The following is a 25411-nucleotide window of genomic DNA, read 5'->3' as shown; positions in this document are numbered from 1 at the left end:
TACAAATAAAGAGGATTTTATTAATTTAAATGTATTTTTTAATAATACTGAAGGTTCAATGGCATGAGTATTTATAGAAATAACTAAATATACTTAAGTTTAATTGCAACTGCTTTGTCCATGTCCATCATTTCACAATAATTCTGCTCTGAACATATATACCCCGAGCAAACACGACGAGCTTATTTAAACAATATAATAATTACATACACACAGCATAATCCCATTGTACTGAGAAACAGTAATAAATTAAAAACAAATAATGTAATTTTATTGAAGAAAATGTAACTCACAAAAGAAATGTATTGTTACAACACATTAAGGATTCCATTAAAAGTTTTATTAAACTCACAACACATGTCTCCGACGTTTTACGAATAAGATTCAATTTGGTTTGTAACCAAATATCAGCAGTTTTCCTCACCGATATGACAACTCAAAGACGTCCCGAAATATACAGTAGAAGCAGATGGGTCATATTAAATACAAACACTTCCATACGAAACAAAGATTGGGTTTTCAGATGAAACAAAAAATATCGCTCTCTCGGCTTCTAACTCGGGTGGATTTACAACGTAAACGTTTGAATACGCAGATGTATCACCGAAAATATCGAATGTTTTTCAGATATGTGTCACACTTGCACGCACTACAGTGAATCAGTTATGTAAACTGTTAATGACTAGACAATGAGTAAGGAGCCGTGATATCATTAGAAATTAATTTAATCGACTTGAGAATAGTCGAAACTGTTATCAATGTTAGCACGTCGCTCATCAAATATAATAAAAGAGCATACAGTAAGCTTAATAATCCCAGTGACGTCAAACTGGAGAATCTCGCTGGCGAAACAAAAGTTTGAAAATAAGCAAGCCTTTGAAGATAAATAATTTATCGCCCCACTAAAACCTGCATAAGAAAGAAATGTTGATAAACATCGAACATTAAATATGTAACTGTTGATGATCGTAAAAGATGGAAGCCAGACGTAGTACATATCACTTCGTCGGAAGCGTAACTTTTATTAGTTTCGTACTTACGGTGTAATTTAAAAAGAATTCCACGGATAATTTGCATGGGAGCACATTCGTTTGATCCGGTATCTGGCCTCGACTGGTCTGATTCTTTCTCTACGCATCGAATGAATTGATATACGACGTAGTTTCTTCAAAACCGCATACGATTTTATCTGCGTTGGTCCGGCGCTAATAGAATCAACAGGTGTGCCCCGGGGTGGTCTAATCGGACCGATTCTTTTTATTTACATTTCACGAATTTATCGCATACGTTGACGTCTCGAGGCGGCCGCTTGATTCATGTGCTTACGTTGTCGCTTTTTAATACTGATTTACAATAAAAACAGAACTGTTTCACCGGCGATTGATGTGAGTTATGATTAATGTTGCGTCTTTGATGTTCCCTGCTATGAATCTATCAAGTCGCTTCTGAATATCGACGCGGTATAAATAAACCGGAGCGAATTCGTCGTTTCAGTTAATTATGAGGTTATTAAGGAAACATCGAGCCTGTTGGACTAGAGATGTCGATCGCCGGCGGCCATTATTGACGTTACATCATTGAGTCACGAGAGCGTTGTCACGGTACCCACAAATTACGTTTTTTCATGCCGTCTAAAATTGGACTAATCAGCATTGAGTACAAAGAAGCATATCGCTTTCATCATCGACACGATGATGTTTACTTCGGATCTTCCGAGAAGCGGGGCCCAGCATTCAATACTTGGAAATAAATATGTGAGTTTGACATTTGCTTTCATGTGTTCTCCCTCGCGTGTTTCGGCTGTAATTACGGCGTCTCACGCTCGCCTTATTGCCGAGCACTTAGAGTGCACTCTTGTCCTGTTTCTCCTAGCATAGCTTCGCTAGATTTTTTTGTTATTAAATTATCGTGCGTGCCGATTTCTGACAAGATGATAGGTTGTGTTTGATGGCCCATCTGATTGCTTCTCTTGTCGACATTTCTGATTCGAGCCTTTCTCTTTGATTGACTGCACTTAGAAATCAGAGCTCGAAAGGTTATTCTAACGCTGATGACCCGGTATAACTTTCAATCACAATTATCATTCGACTTCTGTCATGTTCACAATTGATTTAACTGGGAGCTATAAATTGTTCTATATATCCGGATGAATTGGTGTAAACTATTGCGAGAGGAGCAATATATTCGTCCCTAACTCCATTACTGCATCCGATCCCAATATACCATCGATAAATGTCAATATAGTTTAAAATAGTTCATATTGCATGCCGCCATCATTAGTCAGGCCCGTTCAAAGATAATTCACTGTCGAACGCGTCCCTTTACGACGTCCAGCTTTAATAAGAGAAATGTGTTCACCAAAAATAACAAAATTAAAATAAATCGAACGACAGACAGACGTCATAAACTAATTTCGAGTGTTTTCGTTTTGGTATGAACAAAAATAGCAGCATCACTCTTTCATGTCCCGTCGCGAGTGACATTAAAGAATTTACAGTTTAGGCCAGCGCCATCTATGAGTGCAAGATGAAACGTTTTTATTGCCTAAAAAGAAAGGTGTTTATGATTTATGTTAGTTATTATTGCTTTTGAAAATTAAATACTCCGCTCCCGTTTCGATAGTGACTATGTTTCGGGATTTTATGCCCTTTTTTATGATGTATCTCGTGTTACAGGGTAACTATTGTGAAGTTTTGTTTTGTTTGATTTCAAAGTAAGCTATCAAAATATTTAATGTTAGTTTTAATGTAGCTTAAGCAGTATCAGATATGACTTAAAGTTTATTTGATGTTAAAATTAAAAACGAAGAAAGGGTAAAAGAAATCTCAATTGCAACCTGACAGATTGACATTACAAACTCAACAAACCGAGATTGAGGAAAAAAAACCTAAGTCTTAGAAAGTTAAATGAAAACCGAGATCCAATCAGAACCAATTTTGGGAACCTAATCAGAAAAGTTGTTACAAAAATCATTCATCGAACGTCGTCAAAAAGAAATAACATTCAAATTCAACCCTTTTCTTTAACTCAATTAAAACTGAGTAAGAAAAAAAGGCTCCGTTGAGTTAATAAATTTCCATAGACAAAATATTTTTCTTAAAAAACATCGATAAAGAATCACTACGTCGCGTCGGTTCTGTTGTCTATTGTTTAATGTGATCGGGCGGGACAATCGGATCTTTTGTCAACTTTCCCCCTTTTTGTTCATCAAAAAGGGTAATTTGTATGGTTTTCAAAAGTTTCTTCTTTTGATGTCGATTGTGATCGACTTGAAAACTTTACTGTTTTTTAAATAAGATGTTTTAATTGTTATGACCTGAAAACATTTCGTCAAACAAATCGAAAATAAATTACCTAAAAAGTGTTATGTTTGTTGTTGCTAATTTTAAAATAAGAATTATTACTTTTTCTTTCTTTTTTTCACGTAACACTACTTCATATACTGCTAATTCTTTATGATAATGCAAATAATGCAATAAAATATTTTTAATAAATTGTTAATTATTCTTTGATTAAAAAAAAATGTTTTAATATAGTTTAGACTTTAATCTCTATAAAACTGAACAGTTCTTGCATGACATTTTATTTAAAGGTCAATGACATAAAATCTAAATCACTTGAGCAGAGGATATTCGCGTGGGTTCCTAGTTACGATAAACTACTGAATTGCTCCAAACGCCTCGTCATGCGACGGCCCGGTTAGTGTAATTGAAAATATCGATAATATTGATTGATCGATACACGCCCGTCACTAAATAGCTACGGGTGCTATAAGTTTGACTTGACAAACAATTTACTCTATATATTTTTTCCAAAATTATTTATATCTTTCTTACACACACAAAAAAACAAAAAAAAAACTGCGTACAATTTTAAAATTTTATTTATATCGTGTACCTACGAGTATTACGTAATTCGTGTGAAGACTTATAGTCATTTTGATACAATTATTTTTTTAAATAATTAGGGAATAATTAATTTTTAAAAATAATAATAATTTAACTGCAGGCTTTATAATTGTAGTTGATTAAATAAAACCAAAAATAGTTACATTCACGAGAAATTGAATACTAACGAAAACAGAGTAAAAAAAAATAAAATGACGTGCTCTCAAATTCGGGGCTTCAATAGCTAATGATACTGGCAGAATGAATGCATTCACAAGACCTACTTGTTACCATTCGTTCTTTGACTTCGTTCATTCACTATTTGATGCACTGCGCCACTTCAAATACTCGTTTTTTTAACTCCTCTTTGTGAAGTTTCGGTTCACTGTGCATGGTATAAATTTATTTTGTTTTTTTTTTTTTTGCATAATTTGCACGGACAAAGATATTAGTTGCTATAATCCTTACATTTCCTAAAATCCAAACTCATTAATAAAAATGAAGATTAAATTAAAAATTTATTAATTAATCTAAATTATATTATCTAATATTGTAAATGCAAAGAGTAGATGTTTGTTAACTTATTGAATTTTATTGACGACCTCGGTGGCGCAGTGGTAAGATTCTTGCCACTGAATCGAGAGGTCCCGGGTTCGATCCCCGGTCGGGTCATGATGGAAAATGATCTTTTTCTGATTGACCCGGGTCTTGGATTTTTATCTATGTATTTATTTATTATAAAATATAGTATCGTTGAGTTAGTATCCCATAACACAAGTCTCAAACTTACCTTGGGGCTAGCTCAATCTGTGCGATTTTATTTATTTATTTATATTTATTTACTGTACGAATCATCATGAAATTTCTCAATCATATAGTTAGGTATATAGTTAGCACGAGAAGCACATAGAATATTTTTAATTCCTTCACTTCAAGGAAAATTTACACGTACACAGCTATGAACTGGAATATTGACTACCTTTTGCCTGTGGCTTCGCATGCATTAATCTATTCCCACGTGAAATATACTTTTTCCCGGAATTAAAAGTCTATAAAACGTATGTATATATGCTTATGTCCGTCTCCGTAGTCTTAACTACATGTGTAAGAAATTTTAAGAAGATTAGTTGAGTAGTTAGAGCGTGAAGAGGTATCAAACAAACTTATTTTCGATTTTGTATTAGTTGGGATTTGATTCACAGAAAAAGTATATGAAGTTTCTTTATATTATTTTTAACCGATGTCAACATAAATTGTGACGTATTACTAATTGAATACAGACAGACAGACAGACGTACTGATACCTTGCCAATGCTAATTAGAAATGACATTGCCATTTTGAAACTTCGGTAGTTATTCAAATATAGGTAGGGTCGGATCTTGGGAATATATTTACGAAATTTTAAAATGAATAGACTTTGCCCGCGGTTTCGCCCGCGTGATTTTCCCACGGGAACATTTATTTCTCAAATTTCTAGGTATTCTATGTCCTTCTTAATAATTTAAACTGCATTTATGCAAAATTTGAAGAAGACTTTTTGAGTAGATAAAGCGTGAAGAGGTAACAAACAAACTTACTTTCGCATTCACAATATCACAGGATAGTTAGGATATTTATAGAATTGAAATGATAGATATGAGTTCAATTTACTGTTTTGATAATGTGTCCAAATCGTTCCATTCTAAACGACTTATTCAAATTCAAATTCAAATCATTTATTCAGAAATTAGACCTTCACAGGCACTTTTTCTCGTCAATTTTTATATTTATATATTTATAGTTATTTCTCACAAGCTACAAACTACTTGTCATAAAGAAGTATTATGGTGTAGAACAGTAGGTGTGTCCTTGCAACTGGCTGCATTGCATTCAATTGCTGGTGTTTCATTGCACTAAATAAAAGCACTCATCAATCGTGTCAATTTGGTAAAAAAATTTTGTGTTATGATCAGATAGAAGTGTTAACTAAAAAGTCTGTTTAAAATTTCTTAAATGTGATTGGTATGTTTTTATAAATGTGACATGTTTTTGTTTATATTTTTAACTAAAAGCTTGTAATGTGTTTATGTACCGTATGTTAATAAGGAGCAGGTCTGCCTGGCACAGGCATTTTTGGCCTAATAAGCATCCCTCACACTTATTTTGTTAAAACACATTTGGACTAATATAATAAACTAATGAAACAAAGCTTTTTACTTTACTCATACTGACTACGCAATGTCCACGCATTCGCGTAGGATTGTCCACCACCGTGGACCACCATGGACCACCATCACGGCCTCATTACACCCATTATCATCTAATTTCTAGGCAACAGTATTTATTTAGTGCAAGGATTACCGTTCGTTTGGTACCGATCAATCATTCCATTGAATGTATCCTGTTTCCCCGCACTAGTGATGTGTCGGGCGATCGGCTGTAGATATTACTGAATATCGATTCTCGTGTTGGAAGTAAATTTTTTTTTTTATCATGCTGTCAGAATCTTGTTCAAATTGACATGGATTTTGGGTGTTTCTATGTATGTAAGCGTTATAAAATATAGTATAGTTGATTTAATATGCTACAATACAAGTACATGAAGGGATTATCTGTGTAATTTGTCCCTTAAATCTATCTATGACCTTTTTTGGAAATCTGTTACATCAAGTGTGTGTGTCTGTATTGCAAGCGTTGCAGACCTTTTTTTTTAAAATACCTATGTAGGAATTTCCCGATTCTATAAAACTTTATTCTATACATGTATCAATTTGATTTTTATCGAAATCAATCCAGTTAATATTTCATGATAATCAATCACGAAACATTAAAACTTCCGCATTTGATTTGTGTAAAGTTTGCGTATGTGCTTCGTGTAGTGAAGATGCACTATTTGTCGATAGTGGGCATCACTAACAACTGTCAAATCCAATTGAACGGTACGCGCAAGTAATTGATTTATTGATAGTACGTTACATTCGATACGGTGGCACAAGGCTGCATCCTTTACTGCGATTATACGTTATGGAGAACACAGAGCGGACATTCCATGTTTGTCTATATATTTATGTTATAGAATATAGTATCGTTGAGTTGGTATCCCATAACACAAGTAACGAACTTACTTTGGTGCTAACTCAATCTGTGTGATTTGTCCCTATATATGTATTACAGAACTAGATGTTGCCCGGGGCTTCGCTCTCGTGGGAATTTTGAGATAAAATATAGTCTATAGCAATCTTGGATAATACCTTTCTAATGGTGAAAGAATTTTTGAAATCTGTTCGGTAGTTTGGGACCGCCTCAAGCATACAAAACGCCTCTTTATAATAGTAGTATAGATATAATTATATTTTAAATTTTTGTATAATATATACATATTATTACTATCATGGCTATTCCCCTGGATCGTAGGCAGAGAACAAAGGTAGAAGGTTTATCATTAGACTTATAAATTTTAAAGTAAATCTATAAATTTCCAATTGATACGATCCTTTAAAATCTCTCGCTTCATTTTCACTCAGCATTCAGTCATGAATGCTCAATGCTAGCAAATCCATTTTTACATAGAACCTTACAATAATTTTCATTTTTTTCAGAATTTACATTAGACAGAAAAGTGGATTTTGGGTTCTGACACTCAACGGCTGAAAAAGACACGATCAGAGGTCGAAGTGCGGGTTTGCATTTCACATCTCACTATCGAATCGATTCGAAGTGAGACGCAGCAAACCAATCATATTGCGGTGTGATTGTCGTCGCGTCACAACGGCGCACTGTGATTGGTTAGCTGCGTCTCACTGCGAATCGACTCGATGTGATCGTAAGATGTAAATAGTAAAGTTCCACTACACATATAGATGATAGAGCGGTAACTTTTACGACTACCTACATAAGTTATACCTGTGTATATAATTTTTTAGACTTGTACGGCGTTGATTGGTGAATTTTCTATTCTGTATCCTTCATATTTACGGTTTCAGTTAACTGGGTGACCTCACTGGATGATGGTTTATTTTTATATCTGCGATATGGGGTATTGGTTGGTTGGAGACGGGAAGTGGACGGGTTAAGATGTTCCTTCTTGTGCAGTCTTTGGAGTAATTTGCCTTCAATAGCATGGACCATGAGATATTTGTCAATATATACATGACTAGATGTCGCCCGCGTGAATTAAATATTAAAATCTCGGTCATTCTTTTATCACGTATTCTATAAGACTGGTAAACATATATGATTCAAATTCGTATTTTTTCTCATCTTTAATTCCTTTTCCTGTTTCCCGCTGCGTGTTTCGTCCCGCAACTTGTCCAATCCCGCTTCCCGCTTCCTTCCCTGTAGGGATCGTACCGTTTCCTACATATTGTCCCATCACGTTTTCCGCAATGTGTCTCGTCCCGTTTCCCACTACTTGCCTTGCCCATTAACCACTACGTGTCTCCGTCCCATTTCCGTCGGTCAGTCAGTCACTCAGTAACGGAAGAGTTTTAGATATGTTTCATCATACATTTTTGTCTACTGAATAGCAGTCTTTGTAGTGAAAATCTTGATGTCTCCTACACTTTTGATTAATAATTATTAGCAAATATATCTGTTTACAGCTAACCTATATTCTTATTTGATTCCATTATCGTAAAGTTGTTAGGACGATCCAAAACCGAAGTACATCTTGAATCAAATGAAATTATAAGGTTAAACGAAGAGCGAAAATAATAGTCTAAAAATCATATATTATAAAATACTAACACTGCGCCCCGGGGCTTCGCTCCCGTGGAAATTTCGGGATAAAAAGTACCCTATGTGTTATTCCAGATTATCTTCTAACCATGTACCAAATTTGGTAACAATCGGTCTAGTAGATAATGCATAAAGAGGTAAAAAACGAACAAATTTACTTTCGCATTCATAATATCAGTTGGGATTGGGATAAACTGTGCAACACCTACCTCTTTCTCCTTCGCAGCGAGCTCATTCTCCAAAGGGTTGGCCTGTCCCACTGGGCTGCTTCTCGTGCTATCACTGCCCCTCCCCGTCGCAGCCATCTCCATCTTCTCTACTTCCTCATCAATCTCCAGTCTCTTCTCTTCTTTGATATCAGGACTGAATAAATCGGGTATTCGTGTCTCTGTGGCTTGATCTCGAGTTTGGTCTATGTGGGAGCCATTGGTTTTAGGAGGCACGGTCGCTTGCAAGGGTGTAGGGCTTGTGGTTGCCAGTTGCTCTTTGAGGGTAGTTACTTCTTTTTCGGCCAGTGTGGCTCTCTGTGGACAAAGAGAGGGTATCTTGAATGTATGCTGGTTTAATGTTTCAAATATGATTAGGAAAGTTTTAAGCTTAATTTAGATCAATGTCTCGGTGGTTGAATTCTGATTCTGATCTCAAATTCTATAAAACCGTGACCTGCTTGACAAATATTTACATAAAAGTGACTTTTTCAATATTTACTAAACTTGAACGAATATGGCTGAAACAAGGAAGTCTTCAAAGATCCAAACGAGATAAAACAAAAAGGGATATAGCAATCGACATGATTCACAGAACTAACTCGTTTTCGGAGAAACCCGGTGCGTGACAGACTGACAGCCTTGTTCAAAATCGCATCAATGGTTACATACTCATCTTATTGCAATTTGAAGGAGGAGTTATTGTATCACGGTCACAGAATAACAAAACAGACAATTTGTAATTTACTCGTGTTCAAAATTTAGTTCAAAAACAATTTTTCGAATTTTGTTTTTGAATTCATTGATAAAAATGCAAATCAAAAGAAAGCACTTTCTTAGTTCTAGTACATGGAATACATTTTATCTAAATGAATGATAATATCTCACATTTGAACCTACTTAGAATTATCTATATCTACAGCGGACAAGTAAACAACAATGAAAAGGGAATACGGTGCAAATTAAACCATCACTACAGCGTAAACGTTCACATTGTTCATTGAACTTAAGTCCATTCCAGCCTTCCCAACATCATTTAGATCTTCAGATAATGCAACAAATAAATCTAGCGTATGTCAGACATATCTCACACAAGATCAGACACAGGCATCGATAGATAAAGCATTAATTACAAAAAAATCTAGACCATTAATCCGAATATCAGCGATTTTCATCGGGAAACTGTGCGTACGGCCGTGCGTGATGTGAAATGTTACATTGTGTTAAAAGAATGGATGGTTTCGCATTCGATAAAGGCATATAATGTAATTAAATCTAATGATGCACACATATTGATAAGATTATATGTTTGAAACCTGCAAATGATGTTACAGGATCAAAACTAAATTAGAAAAAATATCATCGAAAATTATGTCGATTTGAATTTTGCAAATTTTTCGAAGTTAACATTTAGCTCGAACGCGATGCAAATAATATGCTTTCTATACTCATATCGGTAACTAATAAATGCTTTCATCAGAAAGGCCCCAAATTTCGGTTGGCAGTAAAAGCCTTGGTGGTAAGCAATCTGTCCGTCCGTCTGTGAGATCATATCTGCTCAACGGCCATGTCGTTCCGCGTGCTCGAACAGCTACCGAGGTATTTTTTGCTTTCTTTAAACTAATGAGTCATTAGTGAATTCGTAGGAAGTACCCCTCATCTAGTTCGTAGATACGATAAATATAGACTATCAGGTGGACGGCGACAGGGGAAATCGGGTCATTACTTTTGGCAAAAAATAATTATTCCGAAGATTCGATTGAATTAGAAGATACCACAGATGAGCAGCTATACCAAGACGGCAGAAGGGCCAAACCCAAGAAATGCTGGCTTGATGTCGTCAAGGATGATATGCGTGACAATGGTCTGACAACTCGAGATGCCGACGACCGTGCGAAGTGGAGACGAAAATGTAGGTATGCGGTCCTTGGGCTCCGAAGTTTAACGCCTGAGAAAGAAACCGGGATAACGCTCAGATGAGAGACATAATTTTAAAGATACACTAAATCAAAAATTTCATATTTAACTAGGTGATATACTTTACAGTCTAGTCTTTTGTGATAATTTTGAAATTAAATCCTATATTTTATTCTAGTTTCAATAGTCTACCTAACCCGATTAAATTTTAATATTTCGCGGTTCATTAACACTGCACACACATTCATACTTTATCATTCATAGTATTACAAGGAAGAACGGTTATAACAAGCTCAGTATCGCCAATACAAAGACTAATTAAATGAAAATACAGAAATACCATCAATACACATATTAACAGCAATTGAGGCGACACCACATCCGCCGACGAGATCTACTGATACTCCTGAATGAGTGAATGAAACAGGAAACACCACAAAGAGTTTTTCATACATCAATGACCGCAAGAACAATAAAAAAACTATGGGAACTGATAATTAGATTACAACAGTTAATGAAATATTGTTCGGACGCCTGCAAAATCGATGCTTCCGCTGGAACACAACCATGGTCGTTTGCATACTAATTATTGTTGTATTTTTTACGCAAATACAAAGATCAATTAGCTTTATTAGATATGAGTCCAATACTCTAGCTAATAAAATACATTTCAAAAAAACTTTTTTTTACTGAGAAATAAATGAAATATATAAACTTTTAGTCAATTTTTGAATCAAAGATGAATCTTTTTTCGGTGGTATACGTAAAGACATTCAAAATATCATGAAATCGACCTGTTTCACGAATTAAATTTTGCCAATCGATAACCAAAAAAGTATCGTTCCAAACAATTTACACGAAACAGGAATCAAAGCGCAAACAAATCGAACTCGATTAGTCGAAGACAATGGCGTTCGGGACAATGCCATCGGGCCTTCAATCCTGCTTTCGTACGAATTAATCAATCAATTGTTTTATTTAATAAATTCGGACCCGTCACAAGTTTGACAATTCCAAAATTTTGTTAGAATATTGGCACGGATTTGATTGTCAGCCGGAGTTATTGAATTTTTGCGATTGCTTTGTTTCTAGGGAATTCAAATGTTTGACTTAATAATCTGAAAAATAATTATGTTTATTTATTCATATATGTAATTATATGTATATATGTAATGTAATAAATAAATAAATAAATAAATACAAATTAAGAGGAATTAACTCTAATCAGTCAATAAAATCGAATTTGAGCATGTTTTATTTGTGTGAGGACTATTAACTAAACGTACAAAATTAAAACAAAACTTGTTTCCATAGGGTTTTTTTACTTTGTTCATTTTAAATGTTATCCGTAACACTTGTCATGGTTAAAGAGTCGAGTCCACTAAACTATATTCCGCTACGTAAAGAGCGTTAAGAATCATTGAATCATTAGAATACCGCTATCATAATTGACTGTGCTTCGTGAGAGCACAATCACCAAATTCAACTTAATCTATTGCACAAACTAGAGTTTCCAAGATGGCTCCGATAGATAAACAGTCTTTGTTTCCAAAGTTACTGAACGAATCAACTAATGTTTTAATTGCTACCTGATTTCGTATCTTTCGAAATATCAAGGGAACGCGGTATGGATTTCTCATTGTGTACAGCAATAGATTCTAGATCAGCGTCAATCTTTATGTTTGGATGTTAATGTTGGTTTTGTTTTTTTTATTTAATTATTATTCTCAATGTAATTTGCTGAAGATTAGGTCGGTGGTGCTTGATCTTTGATAGTGTCAAGCATCATTTAGAATCCCTAAAATGGTCCATCCATTTTAGGGAAGACATGATTTGATTTGTTCCCGTTTTCGGAAACTATCGACACGGAAATTGCGATTAGCAGTTAGCATTTTTACTATATAACTATACTATTGAACTCCTCCGTGCTTGGTACCAGCTTCATTTGCAGAAGTTGTAATCCACCAATCAGAATTGGGATAGTATTCTTTAGTTATAAGTGCTTCAGCAGTGGGCACTTCAAAATGGCTGTTAAATGTTTATTTTTCTGCGCGCTGTTACCTGTCGTTGTTTGAATCAACAATTAATCAATGTCACCACAGTTTATCTTTTCAAATCTAGCACAATTTTCCTACTTTCAATTGACATTGTAACTTTTTCTCACATTACAAACTATAATAATCTCTAAAACTGTGTCTCGACTACTATTATCATTGTAATTATAAAGAGATTTTGGGCAATATAACCGAACTTCGGTCATATATAATGTTTCATGTTATTTTTATGCGTCTGTTCACACAATTTCACGCGGCGGTTTCGTGATTTCGATTCTTTTCTTTTTTGTTTTTTTGTTTAATTGAATGAGGCTGATGATTTTTAATGAACATTCTACTTTCTAGTTGTAAACATTTAATTATTCGGTATGTACTTTTGAACATTTAATTTGCAACAGTTTCATACACCTCTGTATACAGTTATTTATAATTTAGTGTGCTTTGATTCATTATCGTGTTTATTGTATAGTACCTAAATAACAATTACTTTTCGTATGTTATCATTATTATCTACAGCCCTGCTTCACCCACTGTTGGGTGTAGGCCTCCTTCCGTCTACGACGACCATCTCTGTCCTGGGCCATCCTTATCCAGTTATTGCCAGCAATAAATAAAAAATAGTCTTTGCGCCGGCTCTTCGATCATTTGATCATGATCTGGCGATAGTTCCTTTCATGCGAACACAAAGTGTAATAGAATTCTTGTGGCTGAGATCACTACTTCTACGATTCTTATAGTGTTCATTCATGAAATCGGCCACTAATATTCCAACTACTTAATATCTATTAAGAAAGCCGTAGGTGGCAAGGGTAAAGATTTGTCATCTCCTTACGTAATGCGTGATTTGTGCCATAGACTCAATTGAGCGTGATTGATCGCTGTCTTTATTGTCTATGAGTCATAAAATGGGCTACGTTTTATCTGTGACTGAATATTTCTTAAGTGATTCTCAATTTTCAATAACATCTCGGAAGATATAACTTCAGTTTTTGGTCAGTCTTCAATTAAATATGTAATTTGCCTTTACAGAATTTATATCCTACTAATGATGAGCCTATACTGTGTATGTGTATTTGTCTTGTCCTCCAAAACAAAAAACAGACAATACCCCAGACGTACAAAAATATCGAGCGAAACCCTTTTTCCGTTTATGATTTACTCGTACCGTCGCAAAATATTTAGAAAACGGATATTGAACTTTCTACACAATTTTCTTTCGTTTCACACAATTTTCTTTCGTCTCACACAATTTTCTTTCGTCTCCCTCATCGAGTGTGTTTAAATTTTCTTTCTCCTTTCTTATCAAGTGTGTTATTGCTAGTACTGGTGTCAGATTTTAATCAAATTGTCTAGATATGACTAACGACTACCTACCGACATCTTGTGACATATAATCGCATACATACTAATGAACTAAACTATCAAACAGTACGCACAATATTATATCGAGAACAATAAATACTCGATATTTCATTCCAGGTGCTATCAAATTTTATCGGAATTCAACTATTATATTTTGCGTGAATGAGTAACAAACACACTGACACACATTTAAAAGTTCGTAGGAAGGATTGTTACATTTAAAATTAAGAAGAATCGTTCAGAAAGTCCAGTAGTCTGACTATTAAATGTCTCGAATACTGTGCGAAGTGTAGAAGAAATAGAAAAGCCGCTCAGATGTTTCATGAACTAAGGAAGAAGCCGGTAATGCGTTTAAATAAGACAGAAAGAGAGATAATATTCAAATAGAAATATCTTCTTTTCTTGGAGTACTTCTGTTTCCTAACGATTTTGATCGGTAACGCAACCCCCGAAGAAAAATTAACGCATCCTGAAGGGCGGGCATTACGCCCGACCACTAATTAATGGAAAAGGATTAAATTCGTGTGGAATTGAAATAAAATAAATATGATAAGGGACGGGTCTCCTTGGCCCGCGTTTTGTTTTCGCTAGGGCTGCTGTCAATAAGTACATACAGTTCATTGCGTTTTGTTTTTTCTTTTTTTTTGCGTTTTGTTTTTGATGTAATTATTTTCTGTCTACAAAAATTGGGTGTATTGAAATAATAATCCCTACATATTGTTTTCTGTTAGACAAACGTGCGCCACTGGGGTCTGTTTAGAAAATAACATGATAATGTACATACGACATTAGATCCGATCTGGAGTATTTCGAGCTGAATATCAACCGTCAGATTTTAACAAATAAAAACAAAACTACAAAATACTTATCACAGTATTTCTACTTCCGTTATCTATATCAAAAAATAATTGTCTATTTGTCTACACGTCCGTCCGTCTGTGTCTTTGAAAATTTTGGCAGCGGCCCATGTGAAATCATACATTGAGTCATACACTAGAAATTGAGAACATAAAATGGAAAAAATAATATAGAGAATTTGATATCTATGGTTGCAGATAAATATAATTTTAACACAATATCTGGCTATATTGTTTCTGGTCTAGGGAACATAGTGGGATTAGGTTATAAGTAATTAATTTCCATAATGTACCTTTCAATAAAACATTACATGTACAAATTAAAAAAAAAAAAGAAAATTTTGAGACAGTAAAAATCCATAACGTATGCTATCTGATAAAAATAATAAAAAACTTCTTTGATATTCACACGGATAAATTATTTCCTAAATTAAAAAAAAAACACAAAGAACATAATAATCGTTTCCAAATTTAAACGCGGAAGTTATATTCCGCGCTTTGATTATTCACAAAAAAAAAAAAACAGCGGAATTAAAATTTGAATTTCTTTGGAAAGACTTCGATAGTCTGCAAGCAGCTCTTAATCTCTCCATGTCAGTTTTAATTTGCTTCCAGTTTCGAATTACTGGCTGTTTTCTTTTTCTTCTGGAACACGGTCCTCATGAATTATATTGATGGAAAATGTCTTGTTGAAGAAACGCTCCCGTAAATAGAATCGAGATTTTATTTTTATAATTTAATTTTGAAGTGAAATCTTCTTTAGCGGCGTTGTGCACTTTTTGTGATGGGTAAAAAATGTTAAACTCGCGTCAGGACACGTGGCCCCGATCGAAAATTCGTAAAATGTCAAAAGTGTGCATAACGTTAATATTCAAGTTTTCACTTCTGTGAAAACTTGAATATTATTTTTCTTGAATATGAGGTAGTACCTCATAATTAATAAAGTACGGCACAAACAAACATACAAATTTTGCGAAGCATAAAACTACAGGTACGGACCCACAGACCCAATCGGAACTAAATAATTCAATTGTTTAATTACGAAAAGTTCGATTGATGAACATGCTCGGTCTCTTTCTAAAATATATCTTCCTTTGTCTGTATATTGAAATAGGTCACCATTTTCATACACCAGAACAATTACTGTTGGACCGCTCATGAAAATATCAATTTTTTGCCTTTTTTACTACAGGAACGGGATGTACTTACTATTAGCAGTAAGACACTAGTTTTTTTTCACGAGTTCTAATAGATACACATACGTAACAGGTCATTTGCTAAAGTACTCAGTCACTAAGTTCACGAGCAATTATAAACAGAATAGATAGACAGACACGTAGCAAAAGAGCTAATCATTATTAGATATTGAATTTTCGTAACTTTGACTCATCCGGTTCTAATTTACTAATGAATCCGAGGGGGTGCCATTAGCCTCCCCCTTCTCCCCCCAAGGAGGGGGGAAAAGGGGTAAGATCGCGGGAATTTTGTGTCTTTTATATATGTATGGTAATCGGATTGGCGATTCCACATTTGGGCTCGGGGTAATTCGCGCGTTCGAATTTCGAACGTGACGTTTAATTTTGATAATTGGTTTGTTAGTTGTTTTGTAGATGTAGGTGTGTCTAGTTCTTTATTTAAACGTGTGTGGTCTGTTTTGTTTCGAGAATTTGCTATTTTTTGGTCATTACCGTTTGATGCCTTTGATGTAAAATTTTTTAGACATTTCAGGGATTTTTTTAATTATTGCCAGATTCTTCTGCGGTTAGTTTCATGCATAAAAGAGCTTTAATATTGTCGGAGTTTGTGTTAAATGGCTAGATTTCAAGGAATTTAATGGACTTCAGTTAAGTAAATATTTTTCATGGCAATTTTAATAATATATTTGATTATATAAATTGGAAAATCCAAATTTGTAAAGTTGAAATATATTAGGAAAATTCCCACAAAACTGAACAAAACCAAATGACACAAACTCCGAACATTCTATTTCAAAACATTTATACGGAACCCCTAATCAAAAACTACGATCATAACTCGAAGTGAGCACCATATGTCGCTTGCAATCATAAACAAATATTGAGTTAGTCAACTTCGAGTCAATAAAACGGAATCGGTGTTCCGCACCTGAACTATAGATTAGGAATTTGACGTAGAATGTATTTGCAGTGAATGTAAGTACCTAAATTTGACAGTCTCTGTGAGACCGGTGATTGGAGACTCGACAAAAAATTAATTATAATTTGATGATCAACACTGATGTCAATCGACAGTTATGACACTCTGATAAATTATAATTCTAAAACAGTAAAACATACAAAAACTATTTACAAAAATATTCGTGTTTAAGTTTATTCTAAAATAAATTAAAATGTTAAAATAATAACATAGGTTTTACTTGTTTTCAAGGTAGACTAACGTTCAGCTTAATATTTATTATCTAGCGCAATTTATTTAAAATTTTTTAAACTAAAAAATAAACATTCAATAGTATTTTTTTTTGCATTTAAACGCGCAACCATTTGCTGTAACGGGACATAATTGTATAAACAAACGAATATCTTCGTCCCGTTGCTTCAAGATTATGAGAATATAGGTACCTAAGTATCCTCTGTTGAAATGCTGTTTACAACATTATTCTATGTCGGAGTCTGAATAAAGTTTGGGAGTCGCGTATAGTCGGTACGATCAAGTCTGCGGGACAATCATTCGTTTGTTACAAAACTTCCTCTCTGTTTTACTTGTTTATATTAGGCTTTTAGTAACATATTAATTAGTTATGTTCGGTTTTGTCCGATTTTCTGTTTGTTTTAATTTACTATTAGCTAGTTAGCTTTATCACGGGGCACAGATAATTAATGTAATCATAATTTTAGTTATTGATGACCTCGGTGGCGCAGTGGTTAAAGTTCTTTCCACTGAACTGAGAGGTCCCGGATTCGATCCCCGGTCTGGTCATGATGGAAAATGATCTTTTTCTGATTGGCCCGGTTCTTGGATGTTTATCTATATATGTATATGTTATAAAATATAGTATCGTTGAATTAGTATCTCATAACACAAGTCTCGAACTTACTTTGGGGCTAGCTCAATCTGTGTGATTTGTCCTTATATATTTATTTATTTATTTCTTGGCGTGTCGATGGCAAATTTATAGGCTATATTGGATACGAAATGTAATATTATAAAGTAACTAATGACTATGTAGGAATGAAACAATCATATGTAAAACCAAAATTTAAAAAATGACAAAAAAATACTGTTTTCTTTATTACCTGAAGTCAAGTTTGTTAGGTAGCAAACAACGGTGCTCTTCTGATACCTCACTATTCTATGACAAAGCGTTCATTATCGGTTAGTTTCCACAATTTAACAGCAACATTGTCCTCTAAATAAGACTTGTATCAGAGATCTAAGATTTCACGTAAGTCTGTAGACTAGCGTTTCACAAAATGTCCAACCTCAGCCTTTGGCTCAAAAGGGCTAATGTTGGACGTTTTGGACCGTCGCCCATTTTACCCCGTACCACAGACACGGAGAACAATGCGTGTGAACAGATAAAAATCAAATGAATTGCTTTAAATGCCTAATGCTTATTATAAGGTCGGCTTCACATGGAGAAAGCTATTGGGCTTACAGTAATTAGTCAAAAATGATGCATTTCAAAGATAGGATTATTCGACTGACCACTAGAGCTACACGTATACCAGGAGGTCCTAAGAACTACTTAACTGATCTCCATGAAATTTGGTACACAGGTATAATCATAGCATAGATAACGTATAATACCAAAATTCCTACAAAAGCGAAATCCCGAGGCACAGCTACAAAATATCACCCAGAACACGTGTACATATCAAATTGCCAATAAAACGTCACATTTAATTACCTTTACAACACTTACTGCTGTTCAATAACGTTTTTGTCGAATAAAGGCTTTATTGGCGATATTAGGCGCCTTTTATCTCCCTTGTAACGCTGCTATATAGAGTACAGGGTGGTCGATGCAGAAGGGAGTGATTTATATATATTATTTGAACGTATATTTTTTAAATGACATTCCATTTTTGAATCGCGAGAGCAAAGACATTTGCGTTTGCAAATATATTCCTGTCAGTTTTGTCAGGAATATAATTAAAAAAATATGGAAATAGAAATTCGAATTATAAATTCGAAAAGCGAATGTTTGATATGCTAATTTGTAAATAGTTTTAGGATTTTTTTGAATATTTTAATATAGTTGTAAAGTGCATGTACAATCTATGATGAACAAATGAATAGAATAAAAAACACATATGAGCACATACATGTGCATTAATATGTAAGTAGATCTATAACTTCTTCAAGTAAAAAAAGTCGAGAACATCAAATCAATAGTAATTAAATCACATGCAGACAGGACATGGCGCAATTAGGCAGATAATAAATTATTATAGTCGATTGGACCGTCTAAGAACAATTAATCTTTGACATGGGGGAGGTTTCGCTTTTATCTTAACAGACAGACCGAATCGTGTCACTTGTATGTTATTAGATATAGAAAGGAGTAATGTGTCTGGTTGTATGACATGTGAATTGTAGGTGACATTTGACTCAGACGAGGGGCGAATCAGGAAATTTTATTCTTAGAAACAGATGTCTTATTTTTATATTTACACATAAATGTGCCATATATACAAAATATATAAAACAGTAGGTATATGAAATAATTATTAATAAAATAATACCGCTTAAAAATCTAGGCAGGTGATATAAAACTTGAAAATAATCATTCGAATTTCAAATCACATTTATAAATTGACCGGTGTGAACATAAAGATTTATTGATACGCTCATTCGCTGTCAGCATTAGTGATGCAGCGCACATCGATTGATTGATTCGTCGATTTGAACGCAAACGATCCGATTGATCGGCAAGTGTCGAAACACCGAGTGAATCATCGGATTCCTTCAACTTTGGAACGGTGCCATCTTTGTTTCATATTCTTTTAGCGATTTGTTATGCGTATAGAGTTGCCGTGTTGATAGGTTATTAAAAACTTGAGAAATAGTGAGGGAAAGTTTGTTTCTATAGTCGAAAAGTTATATATTTTGAGATTATTTTTATTGGCTATTGTCAACGTCCGGATTATATTTGACGATGCGAGCATTTCGTCAGAGAATGAAACAAATAAGTGTATTGGGTTAACGGTAGCCATTAAAACGATTCAAACAATAATGTTGATGCAATATTTGTTTGGACTGAAAAGTTTTTAATTGACGTGACTGAATACGATGCCTTTATATAACCAATTGGCAACTTTATCGAACTGAGTCAACAGCAAACGTAATTATATAAGTTTAAAGAGTCTATCAGTTTGTGAGCAAAATCAAAAGTAGGAAGGGGCTGATCGGGGAGCACCTGGATGGAGGGACGAAATAATTAAAAGGCGAACAGAAAACCGACAGAAACTTAATTCCGATGCCTATTTGTAGCTCATCGAGTTGCTCGGAGTTGCAAAGAGTTGGAAACTCCGCTGTCTTTGCGGAAATATTTGCCCGCGCGGGCTTTTAGTTGGCAACATTAATTTATAATCACTCGTAATTGGTAATTGGCGCTGTATTTATTGAAAATATAAAATAAAATTGTTTTATTTATACGTCATGTTCTTGTTAGAATATGTTTAAAGCGTACATTTCTCAAAATATTTAGGAAAGATATTGAATGCTTTGTATTTGTACTAGATACACACATAAATGTATTGCAGTCTTATTTTGTAAAATTATTTACGGAATGTAGCCTATATCGTAAAACGAAGGCGACAGACAAACAGAACTTTCTAATTAGTCAATTAAAAGATAGATGGTGGCATGGAACAAGACATTTACGATACAAATACAAAATTCAACGGTACTAATCCCAGGTGTGGTTGCTAGCTTTAGCTCTTAATAACTTCGTTAGATTCGTCGAAAGCACGAAATCAAAGAGCATCATTCTAAAAAGGTAGTCGAGTTAATTTAGCACATCACTAGTTGCGCGGGATGAAAAGCACTTGTCATCGATTCGCACCTCATTTAGCCCGCGATTCGATTCTAATTGGAATCGGATTCCTGTTCGCGTCGTCTCTAAAAGAGGTTAATCACGTGAGCAATTGTTGGTAATTAAGCACTTAAATGGAACAACGTTTTATTTCTCAATTATTTTGGTATAATTTTTTCTTAGTATTAGACGTTTGAGATGAGTCTGTTGTCTCATTATTCTGATGCGATTTTGCGAAAGACTGAAATGGGTAAATGAGAAGGAGATATAACGCGTGTCGGTGGTCTGATGTCACTTGTTCTAACAGACACTTGTTTTTATTTTGTTTCGAGAGTTGAAAATACATTATCAGATTACAGATTTCAGAAAATTATAAAAGGTGAATTTATTTACAAAAAGGTGGAATAACCTATGTAGTATATATAATTCATAAATATAATTTGACTGCCGCAGAACTATTTGGGAAGCTGCCAAGTTCTTACGAGGACAACTCAATCCCCGATGGACTACAGATAAATCGCCATCTCTTAACATCCTAAACCTAAATTTGACATGAGCAAACCTCAACGAGAAAGTATTGCACTATTGGCTTAATAAAATTATTAATTCTTATGATCTAGTCCGTCCCTAACATCCTTATCCCTGTAAACAGTAATTTGCCGCTTCTATCTATATGTTCGCTATAAATTAAAAAACTACTCCACGGATTTTCATGCGGATTTCACCAATACATAGTGTGATTCTTGAAGTTGGTTTAGGTGTATAATTTATTATGTTTTTCCCGAGCGAAGTCAGAGACACTAGTTACTGATAATTTAGACATTATTAAATCTTTTTTTTTTTCATTTTAAACCATAGGACTTAGTAGGAATTATCCGGGCTGTCACTCCGCTTATTCTACCAATTAATCGTTCAAAGACAAACGCAAGATAACTAGATCAATATACTTTAATATTATTATTTTGTTTACGAGGCAAAAGGGCAAAGGGTCCCGAAATTAACGGGGATCGATCGGATTAAAAGTGAAGTTGGGATTTTAACGAAATTGAATTAATCGAGAAAGGATGCCGCGCGCATCGATACCGAGTTGGCGAACTTTTAAACGATTTAAGAGTTTCCCATCACTACAACTTGGTAATGAAATGTATTACCAAGTTTCGCGACAGGCTGTGATTTTTTTGTGTATTATTGTTTATTAAATTTGTCTTCTTTCAATTTCATGTTTCATGTATTTATTTGAATTGTTATTGTGTAATATAATAGATACATAATTAAGTCACCGTGATTTTTAATTTTTAAATTACCGAATATTATTAGAATCATTATCATTGTTTATATAAATAACTATTTATTTTTATTCATTGCTTTTGATGTTTTACATAACTTTTTTATCAACACTCGATCATAATCATAACATGTTTTTGTATACTTTTTGAACATGTACTTTTTACTATTAGAAAACAAAATATGTAAGAAACAATAATGGCAAGCCCTTCTGGCACGATAGGGACCAACACTGTTCATATGAGTTTCTTTCGGCATTTCTTCCGATATGCTTTTTATAAAGCTACTATTATTATTATTATTATAATATAACATTTGACATGAAAAACTGCCTGTGAAGATCTAATATAAAAATGATTTGATTCAATCTATTTATTTAAAACTACAATAAGAAATAATGTCATTAAAATAATAATAATAATTCATAACGAGTCTAGGAGAAAAAGCTGTACTATCTAAACATTCTATACACATTAAATTGATCAACACATAACGACGTCATCCACATAATACCGACCCTACTCAGTGGTCACTTCGACAGAGCCTACCCAACCCCCCCCCCTCTCCTAATTTGCAACCCACTTTTTACGCCAATGTTTTTCTATAGGACCCCCTGTATAAGTATACGAATAAGTGATGGGCATATCTAAACATCGCCCTTATCGGAAGGGCTTTTTCCTAAAGGATTAATACGCGACATGGAACCTTTTTGAGCGACAACCTGCGAGTGACTTGGCCAATTTTAGTTTTAAAGGGCTTTGGAGGCCCACATTTGGAGGCAATTTACGTTTTAGTTTAATGAATCTTTTTTTTTTTTTTTTTGAGTTTTTTTTTTTGAGACAAACCATTCATAATTTGCCATATAATATTCATAAATGGTGGAAATGTATGTCGCTAGCAATCTTATTTTCAAAGTTTTATTAGATCAAGGGAACTGTGTTACTATAGGTGATTATAATATATATATATACGATATATGTATATATATATATATATTATAATCAGCACTCGGATCACAATCATAACCTGTTTTGATATACCTTTTGACTATGTACATTATGTACTTTTATATATTATTAGAAAGAAAAAAAAAACATTGTAAGAAACAATAATGGTAAGCCGATCTGGCATGATAGGGACCAACACTGTTCAAATGAGTTTCTTTCGGCATTTCTTCTCAGCAGTGGTCGTTCCGAAATGCCAGTAATTTGTAGCTTGTGAGAAATAACTATAAATATTGACGAGAAAAAGTGCCTGTGAAGGTCTAATTTCTGAATAAATGATTTGAATTTGAATTTGAATTTGAATTTAGGGATAACAAATTGAGAATAACTATGAAATCATGACAAGACATGAACACTTACAAAATAATCCAGATTTCTATCTTTTCGAGGAAAGGCTTCTGACATTTCTTTTACGATAGTACTTATAGTGTCGAGTAGTCGCGTACACACTAATGAACTTAAACTGTCAACCAGTGTGCAATTTCCTCACGATATTTTCCTGAACCAGAAATCTATATAATATAAAACTCTTGCGTTACTGAGTGACCGACTGACAGATAACGCACAGCCGATACTACTGAGCGTAGAAAGCACTAATTTGGTGTGTACGCTCATAGGACAGTGTAGGGGAGCACTAAGAAGGGATTTCCCGAAATTCCCGCGTGAAACTGATTTTTACTCACACACGAAGTTGTGGGCAAAAGTAAATTCATATGATAGAAAATAATTACATTCAAAATATTTAACATACAGAAATAAAAAACAATTACGCCCAAATTTTAATTTGGTTACTTGAGTCGTACACTTTTTTCACTCATATTTATTCCCGTGGCTTGGGGTGTGAGGGGTGACCACCCCGGCGGGGGGTGGAGATAACGCGGGAGACATAGACCGTAGGAGCTTGCTAATTCATCATAAGTTAAAGGGTTTTTACGTCCAGCCCGATACGCTTTGTGCTCGCAAAAAGGTCGATAGCTGCTCTGATATCGAGGGAAATCGCCTCAAAGGACCTATTAATACACTTAAATTTCCGTAGGTTTTTTAAATTATCCCTAAAACTCGATAAAAGCTCGTAGACGCACGTAATTTTACTTTGATACTTCAGAAATTTCTATTAATTTTACTTAGTCGTCCGTTAGGGACATCGTTGTTTAATTACTAGTTAATTTTAATTAATTTTCCGCGATGAAATGTACCCTATGTCCTTCTCCATACTTCAAACTACATGTATGCAAAATTTCAAGAAGATTAGTTGAGTGGATAGAGCGTGAAGAGGTGACAAACAAACAACCGTACTTTCGCATTTATAATTATTATTAGTTTGGATTACGATTCGATTATTATTTTTTTTATTAAAATAATGAGACATCGAAGTCATTTTTGGGATAAAAATTGTTGGGATAAAAATTTTTATCCCAAAACGACTTTGATAACGCCACCATCGATTTACCGTCTTTTTCTAGTTTTACGTAGCAAAGGGCCTTAATAAACCTTACACGTTCTGTCGCATTAGATAAAGACAGGAAAGGGAACAATGTATGAATTAGATAATTAATTGATGAAAAAGGGTTCGTAGGGTTTCGTTAGAAGTTTTTCTCGGGCCGAAGGCGGATTTTAAAATGGGGCAAATTGATTTAGCAGGGACGTGTGCTTAACTTTCCCATTCGGTAATCACAGGGGTGAGTCGCTAATAAAGTTATTTATCGACCAGGTTAAACCTGGAATTTATCCTTCCAAAAATTGGTATTTATTAATTAAAGTATATCATTTAATATTACAAGTATATATACATTGAGAGCCTGATTTTTCCCTTTCTTGAAGGTATCAAGGTTAAAAATGGAATTTTGAAATAATTATTTAAATATTTTTGATAATAATCATGAGATGAAAAAATTCTGGAATCGAGCGGGGATTGAACCCGCGCCCCTGTCTATCCGGGACCGTGCTCTTGACCACTGTGCTATCGAGACCATAGCAGTTCAATTCCCGCTCGATTCCAGATTTTTTTCATCTCATTATTATTTTCAAAAATAAGTTGAAATCATGTGTGACATGTATATAACAAAATCCATTTAAATATGTATATTTTGATAATATATAATGAATA

At 34.2% G+C, this 25411-nt stretch overlaps 1 protein-coding gene across 6 annotated transcripts in view; it reads right to left on the bottom strand.

Moving 5' to 3' along the window:
• ct (cut) overlaps positions 1–25411 on the bottom strand; it is a 151127-nt gene that overhangs the window by 65869 nt on the left and 59847 nt on the right. For all 6 annotated transcript variants that reach the window (XM_053761025.2, XM_064436639.1, XM_053761022.2 and 3 more), the window contains one exon: positions 8814–9128. In XM_053761025.2, the coding sequence (XP_053617000.1) occupies positions 8814–9128 (315 nt within the window). The remainder of the gene's footprint in view (positions 1–8813; positions 9129–25411) is intronic.

Source organism: Plodia interpunctella, chromosome 21 (genome assembly GCF_027563975.2).
Source record: "Plodia interpunctella isolate USDA-ARS_2022_Savannah chromosome 21, ilPloInte3.2, whole genome shotgun sequence".
Lineage (NCBI taxonomy): Eukaryota > Metazoa > Arthropoda > Insecta > Lepidoptera > Pyralidae > Plodia > Plodia interpunctella.
Note: the sequence above shows the minus strand (reverse complement) of the source record. Positions and strands in the feature narration are given on the sequence as shown.